This window comes from Bactrocera neohumeralis, chromosome 5 (genome assembly GCF_024586455.1).
Source record: "Bactrocera neohumeralis isolate Rockhampton chromosome 5, APGP_CSIRO_Bneo_wtdbg2-racon-allhic-juicebox.fasta_v2, whole genome shotgun sequence".
Taxonomy (NCBI): Eukaryota; Metazoa; Arthropoda; class Insecta; order Diptera; family Tephritidae; genus Bactrocera; species Bactrocera neohumeralis.
This window is the reverse complement of record NC_065922.1, coordinates 19287001-19304367: the sequence shown is the minus strand read 5'-3', so window position 1 is coordinate 19304367 and position 17367 is coordinate 19287001. Positions and strand designations below refer to the sequence as shown.

At 33.1% G+C, this 17367-nt stretch overlaps 1 protein-coding gene across 12 annotated transcripts; it reads left to right on the top strand.

Annotated features, from left to right (window-relative positions):
- Nucleotides 1–57: 57 nt before the first annotated feature.
- Nucleotides 58–16680, top strand: LOC126760596 (AP-1 complex subunit gamma-1). Of its 12 annotated transcripts, none has more exons than XM_050476346.1 (17): nt 1226–1466; nt 3475–3814; nt 4735–4796; nt 5364–5505; nt 5627–5815; nt 6171–6409; nt 6632–6708; nt 8666–8683; nt 10481–10737; nt 10807–11191; nt 11814–12024; nt 12099–12237; nt 12327–12606; nt 12680–13144; nt 13670–13810; nt 14941–15048; nt 15174–16680. In XM_050476346.1, the coding sequence occupies exons 2-17, from the start codon at nt 3798–3800 to the stop codon at nt 15273–15275; spliced, it is 2832 nt and encodes a 943-aa protein (XP_050332303.1). In that variant the 5' UTR covers nt 1226–1466; nt 3475–3797; the 3' UTR covers nt 15276–16680. The 12 variants fall into 12 exon arrangements, with proteins under 12 accessions (XP_050332296.1, XP_050332297.1, XP_050332303.1 ...); XM_050476348.1 differs by having other exon boundaries at nt 1226–1520; nt 3567–3814; XM_050476341.1 differs by having other exon boundaries at nt 1226–1520.
- The last annotated feature ends 687 nt before the right edge of the window (nt 16681–17367 follow it).

The following is a 17367-nucleotide window of genomic DNA, read 5'->3' as shown; positions in this document are numbered from 1 at the left end:
AATATAAAATAAAATAATTATAAAAAAAAAATATAAGAAAATTATAAAAAAAATACTAAAAACAACTCGAATATAACGTAAGAGCTTTTGTGAATGAAAGAAGTTGCATATTTCACTGCAGTTGTGCAACGATGTATCCATATTACGAACCGGATTGGAGTGTTTTGCCGCCAGAAAACAATCGCAGGTACTTATTAGTTATCAGCCTATAATTTTTTTTTTATAAAAATAGCTTAAGTATTGAATAAGTCGTATATACTTATTGCAACAACAAATTAGTAAGAGTATACATTTATACATACATATGTACATACGTGTTACACTACTTACAGTATATTTATACGCAACGCCCACCGCAAGCTTGTGATTCAACTAGTCACTGTACAGAAGTATATACGAAATAAATTTAGTAATAATTTTTTTTCGATATGTGCATTTATACATACATACATACATGTATGTATATTATATTAGTGCATATATGGCCTTATTAATAATATAGTGTATGACACATTGAGTAAATGGAAGAGTGTATGTATGTATATGTTATCAAAATAATATTTTTGGAGATACGATCAATTTCTTATTTAAAATAACATGCAGCCTGGGTAAATATTATATTATATTCAAGCTACATAATTTTCTGTAGTTAAGAAAACAATTAAAAAAAAACACACAAAAAACTTCCGCTGCATGGAAGCTATAATACCCTTCACAGCTTCAGTTTTCTTACAAAAACTTCATTTTGATCTGCTTCTGCTTAATATAATAATCTATGCTAAATTTCGTGAAAATATCTTGTGATATAAAATACTTTTCCATACAATGTATTAACTTTGATCGTTCAGTTTTTATGTTATAACGTTTGTGAAAAATCAGTTCGATATCTCAAAAACTCAGGTTAAAATAAGTAAGCTTATTTCATATATAGCATGGTTATATACATATATGTAAATGCATTGGTTGTTTAAATCAAACTCTTTGGGAAAAAGCTAGAGGAAATGGCTCCAAACAAACTTTAATCAAATGTGAAATAGCCCACCTATCTATGTATATTTATTTTAATTTATGAATTTATTATTTAAAACATAATACCACTGTGCGCAAATTTTATAAATGTAGCAACTCTAACGCCTAAATTCCATTCCGAAATACCCCATTTTTATCGATTTCACTAGCAAGTGTCAACGTTGTTTCTCCTCTTTTTGGACCAATTCGTTGCCACTTGACATGTTCTGTCAGTCGTGTTGGTCGTTTGTCATCGGTTAGCGAAAAATTGCTTTTGTTTTGTGAAAATCCAATTTATTTGTTTAATTTTTAGTTTTCCCCACACCTGTTTGTGTGTAAATTGCTAAAGAACCCGTAAAAAGTTGAAAAGTGAACATCGCAGTGCAAGAAAAACGCTACATTCCAGTAGAAAATAAGTGAAAAAATATTGGGCGAACACACTACACAAGGAAGAAAATGTAAATTGATGCGTTGTGAAAAAAAGCGTAGAAAAGGCGAAACAAGTTAAAAGAGTAGGTAACGGAGTAGTGAACGTGAATTGCGTGTGCAATCAGAGGAAAAGTAAACGTCAAAAGAAACACAACCAAAAAGGTTAAATACGAGTATTTAGTGAGAAGTGCATATAATTGAAATATCTTGTAAGCATATTGCAAAAGAAATAATAATAGAAAAGTGCAAAACAATGCAATAACCAGATAAACAAAAGGTGTTCTATGTATGTAGTTGCTCTTTAACGATTGCAATATTTTTTGCCGCCACCTGCTAGGCTGTTATGCAGCAATAATTACATTCATAACTTCACCTGCGGTGGACAAATATTCTTCTGAATTATTTGCTAACAATTATATTCTTGTTAACTCACATGACAATGTAAGCCAGTGTACACATACCTTGGCCATAAAAGACTTACTGTAAGAAATAGACGTGTATGAAATTTCGCTGAACTAAGTTTACGTTATAATTTTGCTACCTTTTCCTTATCAGCTTCAAAGGAAACAAAAATTTAATGAAATTATTTTATAAATCAAACTAGATCTTCATATAATCAGCTGATAAGGTGGACAGTTGTGCTTTAAATGTGTGCGCATATAGTACATGAAAAGAACAGTGGAATTAGATAAAATATACTCTAATGTTCAATGAAATTGATATCAATACTAAAAACATTTGATATGCTTTCATCAACCTTTAAAAAAAGTATTAAATATTAACCAAATTTGGTATTCACCACACCCTAAACGTCAATTCACCATAGCGCAATTAACTGTCATTTGCCTGCTGCAGTTGCGTTTCCGCTCAGTTTTGGCCAAGTCTGTTGTAATTTGTGTAGGTCAAACAAAGCAAAAAATAAATAAAAACCCCCAAACAAAACGCAACTTAGTTCAGCTGCTTTACTAATTTTTTTGTTGTGTGCATATGTGTGCTACCAATCCTGTTTCCGCTATTTTGTTGTGTGGCCAAACACAGCAACCCCACACATTGTCAAAGAGTGCATCGAGTTTCTGTGCAATTATGTGTTGCAATTTGCCATTGTCAGTAGTTATCTGACATTTGCATTAGCCGCTTCGTTCCTGCTTATAATGTAGATAAAGTGTTAAAAATGTAGATCAATCGCATTGTAAATAAAATTGTTAAGTAAGAAAGTCCAAATGTTATAACAGATAACTGAAATTCATTGAATTGGATTTGATATTTCATTAGCTTTTGGCTTAAGTGCGTGCATTATTCGTACCATCTGGTTGTGAATCGGTGAAACACTATAAATTACCATTATTAATTAATATTACTAGTCTGTAGGGTTTACTACGATATTCTCTGAATGGATACTCGTTGCAGTATGCACGTTTAGGTGAACAAATACGTGTCGCACAAAGGTCTACATTTGTAATTAACGACCAATTGTTAACGATACAGAAGGTTTATACCAATAAAAGCAAGAATAACATTACCTATACAAGTTACATTACCAATATGCATAAAACATATGTTTGACTACCTGTTACGAAAATAACTCTTGCTTTGCATTGCATTTTCCCCAAAGAATTTCAATCTAAGAATAAATAATGTCATAACTGCTTCTCAACATAATTATCCTGTTCAAAAACTATCGCCAACACATTTGTTAACCGCAAAATTCAATTATCATATCGATACCTGTGTGGCATTTACATCTCAGCATTTAAGCCCGGATTAATTTGCGTGATAACTTAAACCTTGCTTTGTATTTTCTCTGTACATATTGATATATATATGTTTAAATCGATTGCAGCTGATTCGCGGAGTTTAGTTTATTGAGTCATTCAAACTTTCAGTCAAACAAGCCTTCAGTTACTTTTCTGCGGATAAAATGAAATGTTATTTATCTTGCGACACTCAATCCATAGTATGTTTTGCTCGTTATTGTCACTGATATTCAGTTTTCAACCCAATATAACAACAACACACATGCATTAATCTATTCAACAGTAAGAAAAAGAAAAACAGTGATAATCATATAATAGTAATACAAAAGCCATAAAAAGTTTTGCTGTGTTCAACTATCAACGTTCTCTGTGTAGCGGCAGAGTATAGAAGAGGTGAGTAGTGGAGCATAGGACTGAGTGCAAAAGTGAAGGTGGAGCCGTGACAGATTTTAGCGCGTGTCTGTGCCTATATCAAAGTAGAAATTAACACGGCAGCAATAGCAACAGCTAGAGCAGTATTAACAAAAACAAAAATAAAAATAAAAGGTTGAAAACAAAACCAACAACAACAATTAAGTCAACAGAAACAGTGAATCACAGCTCAAAATGAATTCCGAGCACGGGTAATTTTTCTTTTGTATTACATTACTATGTAAATCTTGTAAACCGCTTTTTTAACTACTAATACTAGATTTATGGTTTTGATTATTTTTCAACTGCGTTAAATTTTGCGTTTGAAATTGATAAAAAAAATGTTATTTTGTGTTGTTTAGAAAATGCATTTGCCGTTAACGAATCTAAGTGCAATGTTTACGTTATTTTAATGACATTGCCAATCACAGTTTTGACGTTCGTGCTTATATTTAAATGTACTTTAAAAAATTATTCATAATAAGTATAAATTATTCATAATAAATATAAATTATTTATTTTCGCTAAAAATACTGATTTTAATTACGGTTATTAATATTTTAAACGTAAAACTTACCAGTTTGCATTGCGGTTTTATTCGAAAAATGCAGTTTATTTCGAAATAGCTTCTACCTAACTGACATGTGTTAATAAAATTTTATATTTATTAAGAGAAATAAATTTTTGCCTAAACGCCTTCTGATTTTTTTTTTGTTAAAAAATAAACTTTTGACTAAACGTCTTCAGATTTTTCGCATAATAGAGTATCTATAGCAACTTTTATCTCGTTAACAACAAAATAATGTTCATATCTCTTACTGACGTCAATTGATTTCTAAAAAGAAGTTTGCTATTATTTAAAGTGATCTAAAATTATACTCACACTATACTAATGAAATATTTATGTCGCGTACACTGTATTTATAGAACTAATATTTTCAAATATATGTACACAAAAGTTTATTATTATAATTGTTACTTTATTATTATTTTTTATATTATTTCTCAATTTTATGAATGTACGTATTTAGTAGGAAATCATGCACTATTTTTCGTTATAAAAATAATATTCATTGCATGTAAGACTAATCACTTTTTCCACTCTGTGGCGCTTGTCTCCATGTTTTTACAGATTTAATCCAGCCTTTAATATGGCGACCATACGCCAAGCATTCACGGAGGCCGTCGAACGAGGTAAGTACATCAATAAAAAAATAATAATAGTGCTAAATCTAACACAAATGCAAAGCAACGCTGTGTGTAATATGTGCATCCATGTAGTACCAGATAATAGAAGGTTGTTGGCTCGTTTGACCCATGTCCACATTGACTTACGTACAAAATAGTTATATTTCTGCCGTCATCACTGTTCAAAGGCATAAGCATTTTGTATATATTGTTAAAGTCTAATTGAATGACAACTTGAATAGCTTAGAAAATTCAACGATGTTTTCAATTAACACTTGCCGCCGAACGTTAAGCGTATTTCATAAATCATTACCACCCACTAAAATGTACTTAAGCGCATCCATGCCAACCTACATACATACCCACACAGGCATCAACACCAAAAAGACCAAAGTACTAAGGCGCACACACAGAAACGCAGAGGTTATTGCAAGTTGTAGCAACAAAAAAATGCTAGACAGTGTGTGGGACACAGTAAAAGAACTAAGAGATTTGTAAATTTTTCTCTACTTCTCAAACATATCATTCATGTTATCTTTTTCTTCCTTTTATTTGCTGTTGCGGCGAATGCAGTAAGAATGCCAACACCCACACGTCTGCGAGATCTCATACGGCAAATACGCGCCGCCAGGACAGCCGCAGAAGAGCGCGCTGTCGTTAACAAAGAATGTGCCTACATCCGCAGCACTTTCCGGGAGGAGGATTCGGTGTGGCGGTAAGACAACCAATAATACGTATACATATGTATTTGTATGTATGTGTACATGTGCGAAATTAAATTTTCTTATTCTTTCTTTGAATTGTCTGCATTTACTTATATGGCTTTTCGTTTGTAGATGCCGCAACATTGCTAAGCTGCTCTACATTCATATGCTGGGTTATCCAGCGCACTTTGGACAGTTGGAATGCCTAAAACTCACCGCCAGCACACGTTTCACTGACAAACGCATCGGTTATTTGGGTGCCATGCTCTTGCTGGACGAACGTCAGGATGTGCACTTACTGATAACGAATTGCCTCAAAAAGTAAGCACTGCGCTCGAGGTCGTTAAGCCATTTAAAGTGGCGGAAATGAACTTTTGCAAGCACGCGAATATCCAAATAGTTGAACGAAGTAATTGCCGTCAACAAAAACAAAAACCAAAAAAGAAACAGTTTGACTTGTTGGCAGCAGTCGCTTAACTACTTGTATATTTGTTGAGCTTTCGGCTTGTTTCTATTTATTTATACTATGTGTATATATGTATGTATAGTACATACATATATACTTTTCATTTGTTTGATTTGGTTTTAACACCACAACGTTTGTCGGCCTTGCCGCCAGTCATTATCTTTCCATTTGAATTTAATGTATTTATATTTTTTCATTGGCTATTTGCAGTGACTTAAATAGTTCCACACAATTTGTGGTGGGTTTGGCGTTGTGCACGCTGGGCGCTATAGCATCACCCGAAATGGCGCGTGATTTAGCTAGCGAGGTTGAACGTCTAATGAAGTCGCCCAACACCTACATACGCAAAAAGGCCACTTTATGCGCCTTTCGTGTTATACGACGGGTACCAGAACTGATGGAAATCTTTTTACCGGCCACACGTTCGCTGCTAAGCGAGAAAAATCACGGTAGGCTATAAAGCGGTTTAAACCACGCATGCAACAAGCAGTTGTAAACGTCTGAAAATAATATATTGTGCATTTTAATTTGTGGGAATCGGCTGTTGCTTAGTTACACCTTGAACCTTGCCAGCACGCGACTTCCTTTTAAGCCAACTTAAAATGCGCAATATTTTTGTGTTTTGTGCATATAAAATCTCTTCAAATTTAATAACTGTGTTAAATTTATAGGCATACTAATTACTGGCGTCACGCTGATCACCGAAATGTGCGAAAACAGTGCCGATACTTTATTGCATTTCAAAAAGGTGAGTAAGTCGCTAGCTATACAACCGGCTGTAGTGCTTAACTGACTCTTTAAAAGTTGACTCATGAATGAATTTCTTATTAAAGTCAATGAAATCGTATTTATTTTCAGAATAGCGAATCAATTTAATAATAATAGTCAAATGCATAAATAATTATTGCAGTAAAATCTTAATGAAGGTCAAATGAAAAGTAATTAATAATAAAAATAGTAATAATGAGCCATACATATGTAGTTGTATATGCTTAACGATACATATCAGGGTTGCAAATTTTATAATTGAAAAATGTTTGATGAAAAATTAATTTTTAAATTTTTTAATCCGGTCATTATTATTAAATAATGAATTAAATTTAAAATTTTTATTATTAAGAAAAAATTAAATTTTTCCAAATGTTTAGAATTAAAAATTAAATATTCAATTTTTATTATTAAATAAAAAAAATTAAAATTTTCACATTCCAAACAGCTTGGCTTAAAAAATGAGCAAGTATTTTTTTATTAAAAGATTTTGGAGTAAAAATTTGAATTTTAAATTAGAGTTTTTTTGTAATTGAAAATTTATCTGGTATAATTAAAATTCGAATTTAATAAAAATATTTAACTTTTTTTAACAAAATATGTGGGATTAAATACTAAATCATTATGAAAAATGCAAAATTTTAATTTTTAATTCAAGATTTTTTTAATTGAATACTCTTCTGGTATAATTAAAATTTTAATAAAAAAAAAATAACTGGAAAAAACTGAACTTTTTTTAATCCCTAACATCTTGGACTAACAATTGAAAATATTTTAATTTACAAATTGAAATTTAAAAAAATCTTTTTTTTTTAATTTTTAATTATAAGCTTGGGATGAAAAAAAAATATTTTTTCGAATCTGGTATTTGTGTTAAAAATGTTTTATTTTTTATTTCGGTATTTGGAATTACATTTTTTCCAATCCGATGTTTCATATAAACAATTTTTAATTCTATTTATTTAAACAAAATTTTTTTTTATTTTAATTAAAGTTTTTTTTTTATTATTTTATTTAATTAAGATTTTCCGGAGTGCAAAATAAATTAATAAAATATTTTCAATGCATTATAGCAACCCGAATAAGTATACAACTATTAAACTGTCAGTCAATATCGAAAAAAACGAAATTCACTCATGAGTCAAATCGCAAATATTTTATACAAAGATTATCAAAAATGTATAGTGTGTGATAGCTCAATATGTACACATATGCTGAAAAAAATACCCAACAATTTTCTAAGCTTAAAAAAGCCATAAACAAATTATTTAAGTACTACGAATCTTAAATTAAGCACAGTGCTCCAACTTAAACTGAAAAGATTAATTCAAAAATAGCTGCAACAACTTAAAATAAATTGGCTTTCCATTATATTTTTTTAAATGAAAAAAGAATTTACAAAAAAATATTAAAAATTTTCTCACATCCATTTGCTTTGAAATCGCGTTCATTACGAAAAATGTATTTGATTACCCACATGCGCATATGTATATACAAACAGTCCAAGTGCTGCGCTAAATTATTTGCGAAAACTGTAAATATTTGCTATATACAAAGCGGCTTTCAACACTTTAAACATTCAAACTGTGCTTTTAAGTAATATTAACATTTATTTATGTCTATAATTGGTATATGCTTATGCTTTTCAAAAGCTTCAAAATTCATTTAAGTTACATACATACATATCTATGTGTATAAAAATACTTTTTATCTTGATTAAAATCATTGACATGCATACATACATACATATTTTTGCTAATTGTATCATTTGAACAAGTTTTATTTACCTCATTTAAAAAAGAATAGAACGAAAAATAAAAACATTAAAACATAACTTCAACATTTAACGTTTTTTGTAATATTTTATTGCTAACTTTTTGTGAAAACCCGCATACAATACAAAACCAAACCCGAAATTTTTGTAATTTGCTTGCCAGGATAGCGGAAATCGAGAGGTATGACTTTGACAAGAGTTAACACACAAATATACACACATGCATACATACAAACAATACAGTTAATCGCACATACTACACCCAAACACGTAAACAAAACACTACAATGTATATGTTTTGTAACAGAGCTTGAATTTATAAATCAATTACATTTAGGTAGAACTTTTTTGATACATTTTTAATACAGTTGGTTTCAAGTAATTAACTAATATTTACTTTGGTGTCGTTAAAAACTAATGGTTTTTAATAAAATTATATATTTAGTTGTGTAGATTCAATATTTTTCATATATTTCGCACCCGTTGGCATTTGTATTGATTAAATTTTTGAATCAAGCTGTAAAGTTAAGTTGAAATTACTTATTATTGCCTAGAACAGCTATTTTAGACTCAATAAAAAGCATTATACTATATATAAAAATGGAACTAAAAACCCGATTAGTTTCATAAAAGCGCCTAGTATATTTGAGGTTATGTTTATAATTGTACAGTAAAATTGGACAAACATAGAAAATTGTGAAAAATAAGAAAAAAGTTTAATGTTGGTCGAACCACAGCTTCCGCACTTGATTTTGATCGTTCAGTTTGTATGGCAGCTACATGCTATAGTGATCCAATCAAAAATATTTGTTTGGAGATTATACCGGATTGCCTTGGTCAATAATCCATGCAAATTTCGTAAAGATATCTTTGTAAATATAAAAGTTTTTCATACAAGAACTTGATTTTCATAATTGAATATGTATGGCAGCTATATGCTATAGTGGTCCGATATGGGCGGTTTCGGCAAATGAGCAGTTTTTTAAGGAGAAAAGCACGTGTGCAAAATATCAGATCGATATCTCAAAAACTGAGGATCTAATTTACGTATATACAATAAGAACAGACGGACGGACATGGCTAAATCGACTTAACTCGTTGTGTTGATCATTTAAGTATATACAATGTGTGATAGGGTGTTGTTGTTGTTCTTGTAGCGGCAGAATTCTGCCGAATTGACAGTCCTTGATCGGATAAAAAGTACGGATCCGTTCCGGTTACGTAGACCCGACTGTCTTGGGAACGGCAGAAATAGGGTTATAAGTCTGGGTCTCCGACGTTTACTGCTGGGTGTTACAAACTTCGTGGCAAACTACTCTGCTCAGTGTATAATAATACTGAAAACTTAAAAAAAAATAAAAAATAGAATTTTTTATCACAATATCATATTAAAGTTATAAGAGTTGAATCCAATTTTTTTTTGTTTAGATACGCTAGCTCAATTTAGCTTAAGCGCATTTTAATCGCTCAGTAATATATCATTTTAGGCTCATATTTTTACTAAAAGTTCTGTTACGATTTGCACCGGTTCAATTTTCGTACTTTTTGATACAATTTTGAGCGTGTTAACAATTTTACTGACATCACCTTCACACTTCGTTGAACTAGTCGAGAGTTGTGTTTGTTTGTATGCTTTTTTCTATATCACAGCTTAAACAAAAGTTCTCTACTTTTTTTATAATATTATAAAATTTTATATTTTTTAACTTTTGTTTCTAACACAAAAGTAATTACCTCATTTTTTCACCATAAAAACATACCCACCCATACATTTATCACTATTCACCTCACAAACTTTAACGCTATAACGAGCTTTCTTCTAACGTTTCCCACCCTAAAAGCAACTCTTTCTTGTTAATCGCTGCTCAACTACTCTCCTCACTCACTCTTTTCTAACTCTTCGCTGTTTTACCGTACAAATAGTTGTAAAATAACTGTTCTTTTAGAGTTACTAATGCAATTTCAATTTTTCACTTAGATTGTGCCGAATTTGGTGCGCATACTGAAGAATTTGATTTTGGGCGGCTATTCGCCGGAGCACGATGTCAGCGGCGTGAGCGATCCATTTTTGCAAGTGAAAATTCTACGTTTGCTGCGCATACTGGGCCACAATGATGTGGACGCATCGGAGGCAATGAACGATATATTGGCACAGGTGGCCACCAACACGGAGACCAGTAAAAATGTCGGCAACACTATACTCTACGAGACAGTGCTCTCCATCATGGACATACGGTGCGTATAAGTTACTTTTTAGACTTTGTACAAATACACAAATGCCGCTTCTTAAATCACTTTACACAGTTCGGAAGGTGGCCTGCGCGTGTTAGCTGTTAATATATTGGGTCGTTTTCTACTTAACTCCGACAAGAATATCCGTTATGTAGCGTTGAATACATTGTTGCGTACCGTGCATGCCGACACGTCGGCGGTGCAACGTCATCGCACCACTATTTTGGAGTGCCTCAAAGATCCGGACGTCTCGATTAGGCGTCGCGCCATGGAACTCTCGTTTGCGTTAATCAATGCACAAAATATACGTACAATGACCAAGGAGTTGTTGCTGTTCCTAGAGAAGGCTGATCCGGAATTCAAAGCGCAATGCAGTTCGGGCATGATTTTGGCCGCCGAACGTTATTCGCCCAATGCGAGATGGCACCTGGACACGCAATTGAGCGTGTTAATTGCGGTAAGTGGTGGCAGAAAAAACTGAAAGCAAGAAAAAACATTAACTTCGGTTGCATCGAAGCTATAATACCCGTCACAAATAATTACGATCGTTCTGTTTGTATGATAGCTATATTTTATAGTGGTCCGATCTGAAATATTTGTTCGGAATGCCGTGATCTGTAATCCATGTCTGATTTCGAGAAAATATCAAAAAAAAAATTTTTCTCATACAAGAATTTAATTTTCATCGTTCAGTTTGTATGGCAGCTATATGGTATAGTTAACCGATCTAAACAATTTATTCGGAGATTACATTGTTGCTTTAGGTAATATTCTATACCAAATTTCGTGAACATATCTTGTCAATTAAAAAAGTTTTTCATACAAGAACTAGATTTTGATTGTTCATTTTGTATGACAGCTATATGTTATAGTGATCCGATATCGGCAGCTTCGGCAAATGAGCAGGTTTTTAGAGAGAAAAGCACGTGTGCAAAATTTCAATTCGATATCTCAAAAACTGAGTGATAATGGCCATGGTTAAATAGGCTCAGTTCACCACGTTGATTATATACACTTTTATACATTTTCAATTTCCGACGTTTTCTCTTATAATAATATATTCATACGTATAACTTTAGGCTGGCAACTATGTGCGTGACGATGTGGTCTCATCCACAATTCAGCTGGTCTCTAGCAGCCCTGTGGCTGAGCAGACCTACATAACGAATCGTTTCTGGGAATCACTGCAAGTCGCTAATCACTGCGAGGATAAACAGCCGCTGCTGCAAGTCGCCGTCTGGGCTATTGGCGAGTATGGCGACCTCTTTATGTATGGCCCCAACGAAGATGGTGTGTAGTAATAGACATTTGCGTATATACATATGTATATAAGTATATGTAATTCTTCCATTCTCATTCCATAGAATTCGAACGTCCATCGGAGAGCGATTTGATCGCCATGTTCCACAAGTTCTTAACCTCTGCTCAAGTATCAATAACCAGCAAGCAATACGCCTTAGTCTCACTCGCTAAACTAAGCACGCGTCTACAGAACTGCGTAGAGTAAGTACCGTTAGCATATTTTTCTTTTATGTTTTTCCTCCTATGCGTTGCAGTCATTAGCAATTAATGCGTTAATTTCGCCCCTTTAGAGAAATTCAGGCATTGATTACTTCATTCGGCAGTCATCTGAATGTGGATTTGCAACAGCGTGGCGTCGAATTCACACAACTATTTGGCACATATAAAAATTTGCGTCCACCACTGCTGGAGAAAATGCCGCCGATGCAGATCAGTCGCATTTCGTCGCAAAATGGCGAGAGCAGTGGCTCGTATGACGACAACAGCCCGGACTTGATTGAGAATGGCATAGGCATAGGCGATGAACAGTTAGCGAAGGAGAGCAATATGAATACACTGGGTGATAATACGGTGAGTCAACTTCAGCTGCTTAAAATTACTCAAAAAATTGTTTTAATTTTTTGCTTCATCTCAACTACCTTAGAACATATTGCTGGACTTACTTGGTGGCACCGATTTGAGCACACCCACCGCCACAGATTTATCCAACTCAGTTGCCGTGCAAAAGAAGAATTCAAAGAATGCTAATGAAACGTCGAATAATCAAGCCATACTCGATTTGCTCGACTTGGACATTTCAGCTAGTACGACCAGCAATCAACCGACAAATATGAATAATGTACTTGGTCTGGATTTGGGTGGCGGTTTGGCGGCAACAATACCAGCAACAGCGGCGACAAATGGCAATGACTTGTCGAGTATAATGTCGCTGAGCGGCAATGGCATTGGCGGTGGCGCCATTAGCGGCGTCGGCGTGGGTATGGGTGCCGGCGGCCTTTTAGGTTCCAACAGTATTTTATCGCAACCTAACACAGTGCCCGGCAATGCATTGCTTTCGGACTTAGCGTCGCCAGTTGTGAATGCAGCGCCACCAAACAATATTGCTGTGGTAAATATATATAATAGAAGCAGAAATGTTATGTATTTCGATTCAATCCATTTTTTTTTTTTTTGTTATTTCGAAAGTACTTTTTTTGAAAAAAAACTGAAATTTCATATTTATCAAAACAAATTGGATTATAGAACAGATCTGAAATATTGATTAAACACAAATAATATAAGCAAACATGTTCTGAATTCTAATTTGTGGCAATTTTTTTTCAATTTGTTAGAGTCAAAATCTATTGTACGAAAGTATTTCGAAAAAAATTAAAAAACAATTTTCATATTGATCAAACCAAATTATAATACAAAATAGAACGGAATAATATTTAAATATAATAAATATAATTTTTTTCAATTTATCGGGGTCAAAATTGATTCGAAATGGGAATCAAGAATACTAAGATTCCCATTTCGAAATTCGAATTTGCCTATTTATCAAATCAAATTGGAATACAGAACAGACTTACAGTAAAATTTATATATATTTTTATTTCAAAATACTAAATTGTTATGTTTTTCTTTCCTTCAGCCTCAGGGACCCACTTTAACTGTATTGGATAAGAACGATTTGCTGGTGCAACTGGTGCCAGTTAGAAGAAACGACTGCTTACAAATATTTATGACAACAACAAATAATTCATCTAATACACTGGAACAATATGTCTTTCAGGTTAGTCAATATGAAGAAAAATTCATCTGATCAAATTTAACCCGGACTGAAAAAAAAATACTTTTTCACGTTTTCAATACAAATCCTTATTATCGCCTTCAAAATAAGCTCATTTTGAGGCAACACAAACTTAAAAAACCAAGCTTATTCCAATTTTTCATTCATTGGCTATGATAGCCTTCAGTGCCCTTAACTACACCGCACTAATATGGTCGCCTGGATGCAGTAAAACGCAGACGAGGAAACTCCAAACTTGTCAGAACACTGTACTCCGGACTACGACAGGATTCCTGTTGATGTCTCCCATCGTACACCTGCACAGTGAGACCCTATGCCCCCAGTTAAGGAGCATAATGAACTTGTCTCTAAGCAAGAACCGCCTTCTAGGAACATCGACCAGACTTCGGACGCAACTAACTTCCGACAAGCACTGATCGCTATTCACAGTTTAGCCATTAACACCTTCACCAACTCCCTCTCAGTGAATGGCGTTCTTAGAGTCAAACCACCACCCATTGCAGACGAAAAACCCGAGTTGCCACAAGAATCGAGAGTGACCATTGCGCACCTTTGTTCTGGATGCGGTAGCAGGTTAAACTCACACTTATCCAGTATAGAACCTGACATATCAAATATATGTCCAGTGTGCAATGAGTCCCCGCATGACATTGACCCTACTAAGTCTGCTCATTTGACTCTCTTCTCCCTTTGGTCCGACCCCGTCGAAACAGCACGTTTCCTGGACCTACGGTTGGATGACGTCGTTTTTGCAAAAGATTCATGTCTTTAGTACGAGTCCATCATTGACAGGCTTCCTCTGTAATACGAGTATCACCAAAAGTACAACATTTTCAAATATTCGATACATAAAAAAGCACAAAATTCAAGCAAACTTGTCGTTTAATTTTTCCCCTCATGGTGAAAATCATCAGACGAAGTGCTAACACTTATGTATGTATATTAATGTTCACATGAACTCAAAATTTAGTTAATGATGTTTTTAACATTAATTGCAAAAATAATCTTAAACTAACCTCAAAAATTTATTTTATTTTTTATTTTACAAACATAAGAAAAAAATATTAAAAACATTTGTTTTCACCATTTCAATTAATTTTCCACCATTATAGGCTGCAGTTCCTAGAGTATTCACACTACAAATGCTATCGCCCTCTGGCTCGGTACTGCCGCCGGCTGGTGTTATAACGCAAGAAATGCGTGTTGTTAGTACGTCCAATGTGAGTAGCAAAAATAGAACTAAAATTTTTATTTTTTTTTTTGTTTTTAAAATGTTTAATTTTTTTTTTGAAATTTATAATTTTTTTATTTTTATTCTTGCTTAAATTCTCTGTGCACTTTGCAGGCTACCCTCCGCATGAGGTTACGCATATCATATGTTGTCGATGGACAACCCGTTGTGGAGCAAACAGAAGTTACCGGTTTTCCTGACACTGCACCCGAATAGGAATCAAAATATGTATAATTAAATTTGCAGTATAAGCACATCAAATGTTAATAGAGCGTTTAAGAAAGAAACAAAAAAAAAACAATATCGAAACTGAGAATTAAAAACAAAAAACACCCTCCCTCTGTTCCCTCCTTTTAACCTACTTATCCCTTCATACAAGTATACATGTGTTCTACAAAAACCACACAAACAAACTATACATTCTTTATAAATATATATACATATATTTTGTAATATACATTTAACGTAGCAATCAGTCAAACACAGTCTAACTGATATAAATATGTATTAGCGAACGCTCTAAATCTCACCACAAATACACACACACACAAATACGTGCTGATTGCTTACACACACACGTTAATACAATGCAAGTTAGCAATCAAATCCATGTCCATTTACTCATTCATTCGCTCGTGTGAAATTTTGTAAAATATACATGGCACCATATAATTGTATTATGTATTTAGCGTATGAAGAATCAAACTGATAATAAAAACACACACACACACCATAACAAAAAACGTAATAGAAAATAAATAAACAAGAAGAAACAAAAAATTATAAATTATTTTAAGTGTAAACATACAACTATGTACATTTAGAGATGCTCATAGCAGACGAAAGACGAACTAAAACGCAACGCATGTATACTCGTACACAAGAGATGCTAGTTAGAAAATCGTAAAATGTCCAATTTTGCACGCTAAGCGCATCCTACCAACTTCCCTTTCGTTATGTAATTTAATTGACCACATTGCTGTGTGTTTTATTGTGAAAAAGAATGAAAATAATGCTTATATTGCTGATGTCGGTGTGCTTCGTCCTATTCTGTTAGAATTCGCAAAGTTTTTGTTGATGAAAATTTATTGTTATTCGCCTAAATTGTATAGATATGTTTGCGCTACTTTGGTATTTTAAGCAAAAAACGAAAAGAAAACGAACTTTAACTGGAAATGTTTTTATTATTAATATTTTATTGAACCTTTTGCAACAAGCCTTTGCTTGGAAAGTTTTATAATTGAATATAAACTACTAACAACTGTATTTAAGGTCCGTAAAACCGAGCTACTTTATTTTTTATTCTATCTTATGTATCGAAAACCGGCGGCTTTATTGATAACCAATTTATATATTTAAATAAATTATTTTAGCAACTATTTCCACTGATTGCTTGATTTTGCTAATTTGCTTTTGCTTATTTTTCATTTTATTTAATTTTATTATGTTTTTCCTCAATTAGCATAAGCGTAAACAATTAAAAAGCGCTGAAGTACTTAAAATTTATAAATATTAATAATATTGCTTTATATTTAAGATCAGTGTACGGGCTGTAAGTAAGGAGCATGCAAATAAGTATGAAGTGAATTGCATAAATAAAAGTATAAAATGATGAAATATAGTTAATATATATAATTATATATATTAAAGCAAATATATATATAAATATATATATATATATATATATATATATATAAAATTAGTTACTTGCAGATATACATAGTTATATAAAATAAATACAACATAAATATTAATATATGCATCAAAAAATATTATACAGACATTAATATTATTATTATGACGAGGAAACGGAACGTTTTATGATTTCAAATGTAAGGTAAAATAAAAATGTTTTGTTTTAATAAAAAACTGCAAGACTTGTGTTATTTCTTACACTCGACAACAACTTCGAAAAAAGTATAATCTAAAACTTCCGAACCAAACGAGGTTAGATCTCCGAAAAAACAGCCCTTGGTCGGTTATAATCCAGGTCAATTCCGGTAACCTAGAACCGGCTGTCGTGGAAATTGTACTTGCAGTCAAACCAACACCCATTGCAGACGAAGAGCTCAAGTTGCCGCGAGAATCGAGAGTGAACCTTGCGCTGCTTTGTTCTGGATACTGTAACAGGTTAGTTTCCTACTTATCCAGAATCGACCATAGGATAACAAACATATGTCCAGCATGCAACAAGTCCTCGCATGACTCTAACCACCTCTTTGCATACCTAGGTAAACCTACAAATCTGACACCACTCTGCCTATGGTCCGCCCCCGTCGAAACAGCACGTTTCCTGGGCCTACCGTTG

Coding starts and splice junctions, on each gene's coding strand:
- LOC126760596 (XM_050476339.1), top strand. CDS start 132: ATGTATCCATATTACGAACCGGATTGGAGTGTTTTGCCGCCAGAAAAC. Junction 4,797..5,363: donor CACGGAGGCCGTCGAACGAG/GTAAGTACATCA, acceptor CGGCGAATGCAG/TAAGAATGCCAACACCCACA. Junction 15,049..15,173: donor GTGTTGTTAGTACGTCCAAT/GTGAGTAGCAAA, acceptor TGCACTTTGCAG/GCTACCCTCCGCATGAGGTT.